General features: G+C 39.4%; 1 protein-coding gene across 3 annotated transcripts in view; it reads right to left on the bottom strand.

The window, feature by feature from the left end:
* ABCC12 (ATP binding cassette subfamily C member 12) overlaps positions 1 to 3,655 on the bottom strand; it is a 57,144-nt gene extending 53,489 nt beyond the window's left edge. For 2 of the 3 annotated variants that reach the window (XM_045512987.2, XM_010950200.3), the window contains exons 1-4: positions 3,537 to 3,655; positions 2,884 to 3,039; positions 534 to 681; positions 10 to 243 (exon numbers count right to left, since the gene is read on the bottom strand). In XM_045512987.2, coding sequence (XP_045368943.2) covers positions 10 to 243; positions 534 to 681; positions 2,884 to 3,039; positions 3,537 to 3,655 — 657 coding nt within the window. The remainder of the gene's footprint in view (positions 1 to 9; positions 244 to 533; positions 682 to 2,883; positions 3,040 to 3,536) is intronic. The other variant, XM_074370801.1, reaches the window with a different exon arrangement.
* Positions 3,656 to 13,987: the final 10,332 nt, after the last annotated feature.

The following is a 13,987-nucleotide window of genomic DNA, read 5'->3' as shown; positions in this document are numbered from 1 at the left end:
CCAGCTTACCTCACCAACAGACACGTGCGTCAGCGTCTTGAAGGACACCAGGTTTTCGAAAACCAGGGTGGAGACAGCCACCTTCAACCGGATCGCCGTGCGATAATTGATGGCCCAGGCAAGGGCCCAAAAGAGGACTTTGGTAAACTCAGTGGTGAAAAGGGCCATGCACAGGCCGACGCCAACCCAGACCTTCCTGGAGATGCTCTCAGTCTGCTGGAGGATTTGGTGAATGAGAACCGTCTGTAAAACAGCGTCATGGAGAGAGAGGAGAGGGCCACTGGGGGCTGAGGTTGGTGTAGGTGGTCTCGGATAATGTCAGCAAGCTGACTTTATGAGGCAAACTTTTTAATTAATTTCAGGGGCTGCCGCTGTGCTTGGCAAAGATTAGCTTTATGAAAATTCGCCCCTAAGGAACTCAAGGATAATGACAATGTACTAAACCCACCAGCTCGTAGAGAAAGTAACTAATGACATTCTTTGCCAGTCTGGGGACCCAGGAGACAAGGCAGAGGAAGGGCCGCCCCACTCACCGGCCCTATGGCCGCCATGATAATGCAGAGGATGTTGGCCACGATATCCATCAAAACACGCGTCCTCTGGAATTTCCAGACCACACGGCCCAGAGAGGCTTTCTCAGGACCCACCTTTTCTACCTCTTCATCCCAAAGGATTTGAAGTCTGTGATGGAAGAACAGGAAGAAGGAAAGGGACTTAACATTTCTACGTGCTATTTGAATCTACTCTGATGGACAAACCTTTGCAAGAATGCTTAGCACAGCCCCCATGCCTAGGAGTGGTGGCTTCAGATGAACAGCATGGGTTCTCGCTTCTTCTTCTGCAGGGTGGATGGGACATGGGAGAAGCAGCAGGCAAAGCCTGGACACAGCACCAGCTGGTATCTGGCACCAGGCACGTTCCAGGCCCTCATTTCCTCCTCCTCCTGCCCAGAATACCAGTTGTGATAAAAAGATGGAGGCAACAGAAGAACCAAGAGAAAAATCTTCCCCAAGGCAGGGAGGAGTTTGTCAATTTCAGAGGTCTGAAAGGAGGCCAGTGCGACAAGAATGTGGTAACCCAAGAGAGGGGCTGGCCTGACACCAGAAGGCGAGGCAGGGTCAGACCCCATGGGACCTCACAGTCCTCGGGAAGGAGTTGAGATTTCATTCCGAGTGCAAAGGAAGCCACTGCAGGTTTTTCAGCCGATGTAGCAAGATCATTGTATACATCTAAAAGGACATCTGGCTGCTATGAGAGCAGTGGATTCTGGGGGTGGGGAGCAAGACAAAGCAAGGAGGACACAGCAGGAGATGGTCACCATCCAGGTGGGAAGTGTCAGTGACTTGACACTGGGTTTAAGGAAAGGTGGACAGGGGGAGACCACAGGACTTACTAATGAATTAGCTGTGGGAGAAAAGGAGAAGGGGGATTAAGGATCCGAGTTTTCTGGCTTGGCCAACTGTGGGAATGGAGTTTGCAGAGATGGGAGAAGAGGAAGAGGAAACGTCACCCTGTGGGCTGAGGATCAAGTGCAGCTTTAGATATAAGATGCTTGTGACTCATCCCAGTTCAGCTGTCCAGTTGGATGTTTGGTGTATGAACTCAGAGGCATGGGCTGAAGGTAGCGTGTTATTAAGGTTGTCAGTGTGTGTTTGGTGTGTAAGCCTTCGGAGTGGATACGATCACCTGGGAGAAGAACGTAGTGTGAAAGGAACGGGGATCTAAGATGATGTGGGGTAGATGGAGGAAACATTAAAAACAGACAGAGGTAGAAGGAAAACTCAGCACTCCACAAGAACTGGTCCAGCCCTGAGCTCCCTGTGCTTCCTGGAAACTGTCTCCAGACTGTAGATTTTGGAAAACCCCACTGCCTGAGATTTCTGCAGGGCATAGATGAAGGGACGCACAATTGCAGAAGCAATTGCAAGGCCATGATTAGCACTTCCAGCCCTTAAAGCTTATGAGGCCAAAGAGAAGGAGAGCTCCAGAAGGAACAAACAGAGAGGGGCTTGGAGCACTTCCCTGTTGTTGAGGACAAGAACCTCAAAGTTCAATGCAGCTGTTAGAAAGAATGAAGTTGCTGGGTTTGTGCTGTGGGAAAAATCTTTGTAAACTGAAAATAGCAAAATGGTAATCAATAGTTAGTGTGCTTTATTTTTTTCTTCAGAGAAAAAAACATGACCTGTCAGTAGGGAGGAGGAGGAAGAAACATTGATGTGCAGAAGATGGTAGCAGAGGGTTTAATCAGAGAAGAGGAAATTCTGGCCAGATGCACACCAACATGTCACAGTGCTGATCTCTGGGGCGTCGAGATGCAGTAGGGTAGGGATATTTCCACTGCTTCCACTTCTGTCACTTTTCCCTTTTTATCATGAATATGAATTAGGTTGAACCAATGAAATTTATGTTTTTGCAAGTCAAAATTGTCAAATATCGGCAGTTGTCATTCAGTTCAACCTAAACATCTTGTTAATATGAAAGCCCAAGGACAATGTTTAAAGTGACACAAAACACAATGCTTGGAACTGCATGCAGCAGCCCCCGTGGGGTCCAACCAGCACAGAGCAGAGTAAGATCCTGGCCACTCCTGTCCTGATGGAGTGCTCCTACAAACAAAGCCCTGCCCAGAATGGTCCTGAAGCCGCCAGTCATAGCCCTCAAGCAGCTCTTTCTCCCCACCAACTCTCCCCAGTCCTCACCTCCACAGACATTGGGCCAGGAAGTTCAGCCCAGCCCACATCTGAGATATAAACCACTGAGAAGAGCCACCAGGACCCGGGGGCATCCATTTTCGCACGGGGAAATGGAAGCACACGAAAGGGATCGCAGGACCCTTCCCAAGGTAGGCTCCTCTCTAGACATGACCCATACAAACACTGGTACCTTTTGGTGTTGACGTCAGATGAGTCATACGGTGACAATGGGGGCAGGCTGTCCACAGTCAGCGTGTGCTTGTAGCCTCTCACCATCACTGGCGTGAGCCAGGAGAATGTGGCAAAGGAGAGCAGCCCTGCATCATCCACGGGGTTGGTTGCCAACCTGAGACAAATGAGATGCTCAGTGTCCCAGGATGCTGGGGTCATGGCCTCGAGTCTCTGACTGGAATTCTTGAATACAGCAACAACCACAGCCACCTCCAGACCGTGACTCACATCCATCAGTCCCATGAGCAGTGGTGTGCTGGGCCAGCTCCTACCAGCTTGAGAAAGCTGACTGTTAGATTTTTAGGAATTCTGTAGGTCAGTTCTTGAACACAGCCAATATTAAAAATTAAATTACATGTAAATAAATTATGTTAAACATAAAAGCATTAAACACTCAAAACTCATAGCTTGCTAGATTATTTTGTTAGATTTTACTAATTTCTATGATCTGTAGATTCTGTAAGTCTATGTGGTAGAAATACCACATAGAGTAAGACTCTGTTATTGTGCATCTCTTCCTGACTTTGCATTCAGTGACATCACACTGGTAGTTTGAAGTCAGCCATGATAGAAGAATTTACCTCCTTCCCTCCAATCCTTTTCATGGTTTACCTTGCATAGGGTCTCACTGGGATCATGGTCTTCAGGCTGGGGTCATATCTCTCTACAAAGGATCTCCGCTGGCCTCGCCGATCCAGATCTGAGATAAGGTAGGGGACATCGCCCACCATCTTGATGGCAGTTTAGAACCCTGGGCTCTTGGCTTAAGGACCTTCACTCTGCAGCAGAAAGATGAGGATACTCTGGAATGGGATCAAGCAGCCCCTACTTCACCCAGCTCCCTTTCTCCAACCACTCAGACCTGGTTTCACCAATTACCTTCCACATTTATAGGGGAGTATGGCCAGAAGCCCTATGCATCTGTCAACTCCACCATGAGCCTTTCTTACTAGCAAGGACATTCTGTTCCTTTTCTTTCCCATTTTGGGTTTACTGGGAGCAGAAAAGCCTATTGCAGGTTTTCTATCAGGAGCTAGCCCGTGGCCACATCTGAGTCCTAGCCCTAGCAAAAGAACCTCAAGAAGGTCAATTATCTGTCTTAGTGTGACCCAGCATGAAGTTTGTCACACATATATATCCCCTTTTCCTCCTTGATCCTTTCAGATACCCAGGAGTTTGTGTATCCACATTCCCCTATCTTCACACCCAAGGATCAGAGGACTTCAATGAGGCCACCTCTCAGGACCATACACATCTGAACAAACCCACACCCACTTCTGTGACCACTGCCCCAAAGGGAAACCAATAATCCAGGTGGAGAGGACACTCTTTGAAGTGCCTGTCTAGTCCACAAACCAACCATTACATTCAAACTAAACCCAAAAAATAGAGAACAATTCCTAAAGATTTTCTATTCTAGTTCCAGTTCTTCCCTGAGACATAGCTTTATGCCCTAGGGTTCCAAGACATTCTGCTTGCTATATCCTGTAAATAAATTCTCCTTTTTAAACTAAACTATCCTGGGTTGGTTTCTGTCACTTGCAATGAGAAGTCTCACTATTATAATTACATGAGTTCCCATCCTATGGTTTCTCTCTGGATTTTTTTACAGCTAGAAACAAAAAATAAACCAATTCCCATTGAGGTTTTAATGGCCAATAAACCTATGGCATGGCAGGGTTGGAAGTATCCTCAGATGTAACCTTTTACAAACTCCTCATTGTACAGAAGAGAGGCCCAGAGAGGGGAAGAGACTTACTCAAGAATATATGTAGTAGTGACATCAACTTCATGGCTAATGCATCCCTCATTTTTGCCTACCTACCTCCTGTCCAACAATAACAATTTTGCAGGTGAATCCATAGAAGATCTGAGAAAACCTCAGAACCCCTAGCAAGGCTGACAGAAGATATTTCTCTCCCAATGGCAGTTAGTAAAGACTGGAGGAGGTGACTCCTACTTCAAATGTGAAGATAGCAACACAAAACTTCAAAGAATATGAGAAATCAAGGAAACATGACACCATGAAACCACTGAAGACAACAGTAATTTTCCAGTAACCATTTCCAAAGACATAGAGATCTGCAAAAGGTAAAGACAAAAGATAAAGAATTCAAAATAGCTGTTTTGAGGAAACTCAATGAGCTACAAGAAAAAACAGGAAGAAGAGTCAATTAAATCAGGAAAAACAATACATAAACAAAATGAGAAGTTCAACAAAGAGACAGAAATCATTAAATAGGCCCAAACAAACATGCTGGATCTAAAGAACACAACAAATGAAATGAAAGATGTAATAGAGAGTATCAACAGGAGAAAGAATTTGTGAGTTGGAAAACAAAAACTTTGAAATTATCCAGACAGAGGAGAACAAAGGAAAAAGAATGAAAAGGAGTGAAGAAAGCTTATGTAATCTATGGAATACCATCAAAAGAAACAATTTTGAAATTACTGGAGTTCCAGAAGGAGAAGAGAGAGAGAATGGGGTAGAAAACTTATTTAAAGAAATAATGACTGAGGAATTCCCAAATCTGAGTAGAGATTTGGATATCCCAATTTATGAAGTTCATAGGTCACCAAACAAATGGAACTTAAAGAGAGCCTCTCCAAAATATATTTGAATAAAACTGTCAAAAATCAAATAAAGAGAGAATCTTAAAAACAACAAGAGAAAAGAAGCTAGATATTTATGAGGGCATCCCTGTTAGACTAAGAGCAGATTTATCAGCAGAAATCTTACAGGCCAGGGGAGAGTGGGATGATATATTCAAAGTATTAAGGAAAAACTGCCAACCAAGAATACACTATCTGGCAAAGATACTAATCAGAAATGCAGAAGAGATAAAGAGTTTCCTGACAAAAGCTGAGGAACTTTATCACCACTAGACCTGCCTTACAAATGCTAAAAGCAGTTCTTCAGGCTGAAAGTAAAAGATACTAATTAGTAATCTGAAAACATATGAAAATACACAAAGTACTGTTAAAGGTAAGTATATAGTCAAATTCAGAATATGCTAATTCTATAATATGATAGTATGTTAACCATTCAATTCTAGTATAAAGGCAAAGGACAAGATTACTAAAAATAACTATAGCTAAAATAATTTGTTAATGAATACACAATATAAAGGAGGTAAATTATTATATCAAAATACAAAAGGAAGGAGTAAAATGGTATGGTTTTGTATGTAAAAAGTTAGGTTGTTATCAGCATAAAGCAGACTATTATAAGATGTTTTATGTAAACTTATGGTAACCACAGAGCAAAAACTACAGTAGATTCACAAAAGATAAAGAGAAGGAAATCAAAGCATACAACTACAGAAAATCAATTCACGAAAGAAGGCAGCGAGAGAGGAAGAAAGGAATAAAGGAACTACAAAACAGTCAGAAGACAGTAAGATGGCATTAGTAAGTCCTTTTGTATCAATAACTAGCCTAGATGTAAATGGATTAAATTCTCCAATCAAAAAGCATAGAGTGGCTGGATGGATTTGAAAATAAGACTCAATTATATGCCACTTACAAGAGATTCATTTCACCCTTGTGAACATATATAGGCTCAAAGTGCAGGAATGTAAAGATATTCCATGCAAATGGAAACCAAAAGAGCATGGGTTGTTATATCAGAGAAAACAGACTTAAGTCAAAACTATAAGAGGAGATAAAGGTTATTACATAACAATAAAGGTGTCAATTTTTCAAGAAGATATAATGATTATATTCCCAATATTGGAGCACCAAAATATATTAAGCAAATACTAACAGATATGAAGAAAAAGATAATACAATACTAGTAGAGGACTTCAATACCCCACTTTCAACATGAGATAGATCATACAGACAAAAACATCAATAAGGAAATATTTGTCCTACTTTAGGCCAAATGGACCTAACAAACATATACAGAACATTGCATCTAACAGCAGTAGAATACACATTCTCCTCAAATGCACATGGAACATTCCCCAGGATGTATCATGATAGGCCACAAAACAAGTCTTAACAAATTTAAGATTAACATCATCTCAAGTATCTCTGACCACAATGGAATGAAACTGGAAATAAATAGCAAGAGGAAAGATGAAAAAATCACAAATATGTGGAAATTAAACAACACACTTCTGAACAACCAATGGGTCAAGGAAGAAATCTAAAGAGAAATTTTAAAAAATCTTTAAAGAAATAAAAATGGAAACAAAACATACCAAAACCTATGGGATGCAGCAAAAATAGTTCCAAGATAAAAGTTTATAGTGATAAGTGCCTATATTAGGGGAAAAAAAAAGAGCTCAAATAAACAACCTAACTTCACACATCAAATAACTAAAAAAAAAAAAAAGAAAGAAAGAAAGAAAGAAAAACAAACTAAGCCTAATAAAGTTAGCAGAAGGAAAGGACTAACAAATATCAGACCAGAAATAAATGAAATACAATATTGAAAAATGATAGAAAGGGACAATGAAAGTAAGAGCTGTTTTTTTAAAAGATAAACAAAGTTGACAAATCTTTATTTAATCTAAGAAAACAAGAAAGAATACTCCAATAAATAAAATGAGAAAAGAAAGGGTAGGCATTACAACTGACACTGCAGAAATACAAAGGATCATAACAGTCTACTGGGAACAACTGTACACCAAAAAATTGGATAACAAAGAAGAAATGGATAAATTCAGAGAAACATACAACTTACTAGGACTGAATCATAAAGAAATAGGAAATCTGAAGAAACCAATTATGAGTAAGGAGATTAAATCAGTAATCAAAAGTTTCTCAAGAAAGAAAATCCCCAAACCAGATGGTTTCCTTAGTGAATTCTACCAAATATTTAAAGGAGAGTTAGTGACAGTTTTTCTCAGACCCTTCCAAAAAATTAAAGAGGAGGAACACCTCCCAAACTCATTTTATGAGGCCAGCATTACCCTGATATCAAAGCCAGACAAAGATGCTTCAAGAAAAGAAAACTACAGATCAGGATCCTTAATAAATATAGGTGCAAATAATATCAAGAAAATACTAGCAAGCTGAATTCAACAGCACATTAAAAGGATCATATGCCATGATCAAGAAGGATTTATCCCTGGGATGCAAGGATGGTTTGACATACACAAATCAATAAATTAATACATCACATTAACAGAATGAGAAATAAAGTCATACGATCATCTTGATAGATGTAGCAAAAAAATTTAACCAAATACAACACCCATTCATGTTAAAAAAATAAATAAGCTCAACAAATTAAGTATAGAAGGAATATACCTCAACATAATAAAGGCCATACATGACAAACCCACACGTAAAATTCACACTCAGTGATGAAAGATTGAAAGAGTCTCATCTAACATCAGGAAGACAAGGATGCTCACTCTCACCACTTTTGTTCAACATGGTACTGGAAGTCTTAGCCATAGCAATTAGGCAAGAAAAGGAAATAAAGGCACCCAAATTAGAAAGGAATAAGTAAAATTGTCTCTGTAGATGATATGACCTTACATATAGAAAATCCTGAAGGCTCTGCCAAAAGAACTATTAGCACTAATCAATGAATTTAGTAATGCTGTAAAATAAAAAATCAACATATAGAAATCAGCTGTGTTTCCATACACTAAAACAAGATATTTGAAAAAGAAAGAAAACAATCTATTCATGGTAGCATCAAAAACAATAAAAATACTTATGAAAAATTTAACAAAGGAGGTAAAAGTTCTGTACACTGAAAACTATAAGTCTTGGAGGAAAGAAACTTAAGAAGATGCAAACAAATGAAAAGATATCCTGTGTTCATTAATCAGAAAAATTAATATTGTTAAAAATGTCCATACTACCCAAAGCCGTCTATAGATTCAGTGCAATCCCTTTCAGAATTCCAGTGGAATTTTTCACAGAAATAGAAAAAAATCCTAAAATTTATATGAAACCACAAAAGACCCTGAATAGACAGAGCAATTCTGAGAAAGAGGAACAAAACTGGAGGCACTTCCTGATTTCAAAGTATACTACAAAGCTATAGTAATTAAAACATAGACCAAAAACATAATTGAGAACCAAGATATAAATCCTCACTTACACAGTCAACTAATATTTGACAAAGGAGTCAAGAATACTCAATGGGGAAAGGATAGTCTCTTCAAAAATGGTGTTGGAAGAACTGGATAATCACATGCAGAAGAATAAAATTGGACTCCTATCTTATACCACTCACAAAATTAACTCAAAATGGATTAAAGACTTAAATCCTAAGAACGGAAACCGTAAAACTCCTAGAAGAAAACATAAGGAAAAACTCCTCAACATTGATCTTAGCACCTATTTTTTAAACATGACATCAAAAAGCAAATAAGAAGTGAAAATAATTAAGTGGAACTACATCAAACTAAAAATCTTCTGCACAGCAAAATAAACAATCAATAAAATTAAAAGGTAACCTGAGGAATAGGAGAAAATATTTGAAAATCGTGTATTTGATAAGTGGTTAATAGGCAAAATATATAAGGAACTCATACAACTCAATAGAAATAAAAAACAATCCAATTAAAAAATGAGCAGAGGACCTGAATAGATATTTTTCCAAAGAAGATACACAAACGGCTAAAAGGTACATGAAAAGGTGCTAATATTGCTAATCATCAGGGGAATTCATATCACCTCACACCTGTGAGAATGGCTATCATCAAAAAGACAAGACATAACAAGTGTTGGCAAGGATATTGAGAAAAGAAAACCCTTGTACACTGTTAGTGGAATGTAAATTGGTACAGCTACTATAGAAACAATATGGAGTTTCCTCAATAAATTAAAAATAGAACTACGATATAATTCAGCAATCCTGCTTCTGGGTATATATCCAAGGGAAGTGAAATCAGAATTTCAAAGAAATATCTGCACCCTCATGTTCGAGGCGGCTTTATTTACAATAACCAAAATATGGAAACAACCGAAGTGTCTGTCTATGGATGAATGGAGAAAGAAGATATGGTGTATATACAGTTTGCCCTTGAACAACACCAGTTTGAACTGTGTGGGTCCACTTATACAGAGATTTTTTTCAATACTAAAATTCTACATGATCCAGGGTTGGTTGAATCCACTGATGCAGAACCATCTCACAAGTCATGGAACAAATCCCCCTTAGACACCAAGGGACAACTGGATGTGAATTTAGACTGTGGGGGGAGGTCAGTGCCACTAACCCCTGCTTTGTTCAAGGGTCAACTGCATATGCACAAAGGCAGAGCATGCCCTCTGACACTGTCCTTGGCAATATTCCTCTTTATCTCTGAAGGTCAATTGTGCTTCAATTAAAAAAAAATGTAAACACTGGGAGGAAATGCATCAGACTGGTGGGGATTATGGGTGATTGTTATTTTTTACTTCGTTTTGGTGCATTTCTAGTCGTCGTCAATGAATATGTAGTGCATGTAAAGTTAGAAAGAAAACGATAAATGTCATTAAAAATAAAGAAAAAATAAAAGATCAGACTTGGAGTAAGGTGAGGGCCCGGGAGAGGAGGGAAGGAATGTGACATCAGTCAGGAGGCCATTATCGAAACCAAGGGAAGGGGGAGGGTATAGCTTAGTGGCAGAGCGTGTACTTAGCATGCAAGAGGTCCTGGGTTCAAGCCCCAGTACCTCCAATAAATAAGTAAAGAAATAAACCTAATTACCTTCCCCTGAAAAAGAACCAAGGGAAGACATGGAGAGCTCCATGCCACAGTGGAGGGACTGGAGGTGGTTAGAAGCTGTTAGATATCGGATACTTTAATTTCTTTGCTTATCTTGTTTTGAATTTTTTTTCATGCGTATTTTGACTTATCACTTCTTATAAAATTGGATGATATCACATGCATCTTACTTTTCTCACTTATCAATAAGTTGTGGAAACTCAAAAAAAAAATTTTTTACATTAAGAAGAGAAGCAACATGCTGGTATAAATGTGAGTCATTTAACTATAAAGAATTAGTATACAAAATTTACAAAGAATGTTCAATACACCAATAACAAAAGTATAGACAATCAATTAGAAAAGTGGACAAAAGATATAATTCACAGATGAGCCAAATGAACTCACAAACATGCTCAACCTTTGAGTATCAAGGACGTGTGAATTAAAACCACGATCACAAAAAGAGCTATTTCTCATTCTTCAGATTGGCAATATTAAAAAGCCTGGAAATTGTAAGTCTTGGCATATACATGGAGCACAGTAGATTTAAACCCTGTTGGCAGAAGTGTAATTTAGACAACTACTTTATAAACAATTTGCTGTTCTGTGATTAAGTTGAAGATTATCTTACTGCCACGGTCAGTCATTCTCTCCCTAAGGTATATACACGCTCTGAACAAATTCCACCTGTTCAAGGAGTCACACACAGAGTCACACACACCCCCTAATTTTGCATGCTTCCTCTCATTGTCCTCACAAACTCTCCCCTACATCTCCTAGCCTCTCCTCTCCCATACTCACTCATGGCAACGCTGAAGTTCTAGATCTAGATCTAGAAAAACTCAAGCACAGTAAGGAGATTCCTCAAAAGACTGAAAATAGACTTACCATACAATCCAGCAATCCCACTCCTGGGTGTATGTTGGGAGGGAACTCTATTCGAAAAGATACACAAACCCCAATGTTCATAGCAGCACTATTTACAACAGCCAAGACATGGAAACAACCTAAATGTCCATCAACAGATGACAGGATAAAGAAGTTGTGGTTTATTTATACAATGGAATACTACTCAGAATAAAATAATGCCATTTGCAGCAACATGGATGGACCTGGAGATTGTCATACTAAGTGAAGTAAGCCAGAAAGAGAAAGAAAAAATACCATATAATATCACTCCTATGTGGAATCTAAAAAAAAAAGACTTATTTACAAAACAGAAACAGACTCACAGACATGGAAAACAAACTTATCGTTACCAGAGTTGGGGAAACGAGGTCGGAAGGGATAAGTTGGGAGTTCGAGATTTGCAGATACTAACACTGTATATAAAATAGATAAACAACAAGTTTCTTCTTCTTCTTTTTTTTTTTAGTTCAAACTATGGCTTTATCTCCATCCTCTTGACAGCACAAAACTTTAATGTTAATTCCTACTTACTAACATTTCATTCATGGGTCATGCTTTTTATCATCTCATTTTCTTTTTAACATTTGTTTATTGAGTTATAGTACAAGTTTCTTCTGTGTAGCACAGAGAACTGTATTCAGTATCTTGTGGTAACCTATAATGAAGAAGAATATGAAAAGAAATATACACATGTATGTACATGTATAACTGAAAAATTACACTGTAACCAGAAATTGACACATTGTAAACTGACTATACTTCAATAAAAATACCATATAGAAAAACTCAAGCAACCAATCCACAGAGGATAGACTCTCATGCACAAAATATCATTCAGCCCCCTCCACAGGAATATGTGTAGCAGCTCTGTTTGCAACATCTTAAACATCCATCAATAGGAAAATGGACCAATTGTATAATCTGAATACAGCATATTACTATTCAACAGTTAAAAAGAACGAATTAAATCCACACATCAACCTATGTGAACATTGTAAATTGAGACAAAAAAAAGTTGTAGGAAATTGTATTCACTCTGATAACCATATGTATAAAGTTCACATCTTGCAAAACAGTAATATATTCATTTGTCGATCAATATATTTGTAGTAACGTCTCATTTCTCCAAGTAGCCCTGATTCCTTTGATTGGGGAATGATATTAGAAACCAAGCTCTGGACACTGGGTGTGTTCTGTTATGGGGATGTTGTGGCTTCCAGCCCTCTCAGCTGACAGAGCAGCTAGTATACAGAGACATACCTACATGTTTTTCTTTATGGAGGCATCTGAATCTATTTTGAACTAAACATGAGTTCCCACTGATTCTCCAACTGTAATCCACTGCTGTGATTATCATAATTCTGGCCTCCTCCCCTTGCTTATCTGTAAACTCCCACCCCGAAAGTGAGAAACCTAGTTTTCAGCATCCACCAGCCAGTTACTTAATTTGATCCCAATATATGTACATCACAGCATCAAACTGACACGTAGCCCTGTGGGAAATAACACCATCAGCCAGAACACAGTGCTTCCAGGAGCACAGCACAAGATGGAAGCGGGGAAAGGAACAACTACAGTGGAGAGGCCTGACGGACGTTACCTCGGCCAGGGGACCAAGGTCAGCATCAGCAGTGAGTCTTGTTGATAGGATGTACCCTTGAGGTGATGGGATGAGATGGGCACTTCACCTCTGTGGTCCTCCCTCCCCAAAACTCATTAACCCCAGTCTGATCATGAGAAAAACATCAGACAAATCCCAGCGGAGCTACATTCTACAAACCACTTGACCAGTCCTCCCCAAAACTGTCAAGGTCATCAAAAACAAGGAAAGTCAAGGGGGAAGTGTATAGCTCAAGTGGCAGAGTGCATGCTCAGCATCCGAGAGGTCCCGGGTTCAATCCCCGGTAACTGCTCCAAGCGGAAATCAATGAAGAAACCTAATTACCTCCCCCTCAGCAAACAAACAATACAAACAAAAACAAGGAAAGTCTGAGAGAGTGTCACAGCCAAGAGAAGCCCTAGGAGACTTTGACGACTAAATGTAATGTGGTATCTCGGATGGGAACCTGCAACAGAAAAGGGGACATTAGGTGAAAACTAAGGAAAGCTGGATAAAATACGGATGTTAGGTAATAATGACGTATCATAATTTACTCATTAATTGTGACACCTACACCACACTGATATGTTAATAACAGAGGAACCCCTCTGTACTCTTTCCACACCTTTCCTGTAAATCTAAAACTTTTTAAAAGTAAAGTTTATTTTTAAAAAATGAATTGGAAAGATATAGGCCAATTTCAAGATGATGGTTACCTCTGGCGGGTGGAGGAATGGAATCTGGAAGTTACCCGGGGATCGCCCCCGGCCATTATGACATGGAATCATGTATTTGAGAATGTAAACCCTGGGCCCGGGCTGTGTGTGCTCAGCATGTCAGCGTACTGCAGATCTCCTGTGCTACCCAAGTTCTAAGGAGGGACAGATC

This window comes from Camelus bactrianus, chromosome 9 (assembly GCF_048773025.1).
Source record: "Camelus bactrianus isolate YW-2024 breed Bactrian camel chromosome 9, ASM4877302v1, whole genome shotgun sequence".
Lineage (NCBI taxonomy): Eukaryota > Metazoa > Chordata > Mammalia > Artiodactyla > Camelidae > Camelus > Camelus bactrianus.
Note: the sequence above shows the minus strand (reverse complement) of the source record. Positions and strands in the feature narration are given on the sequence as shown.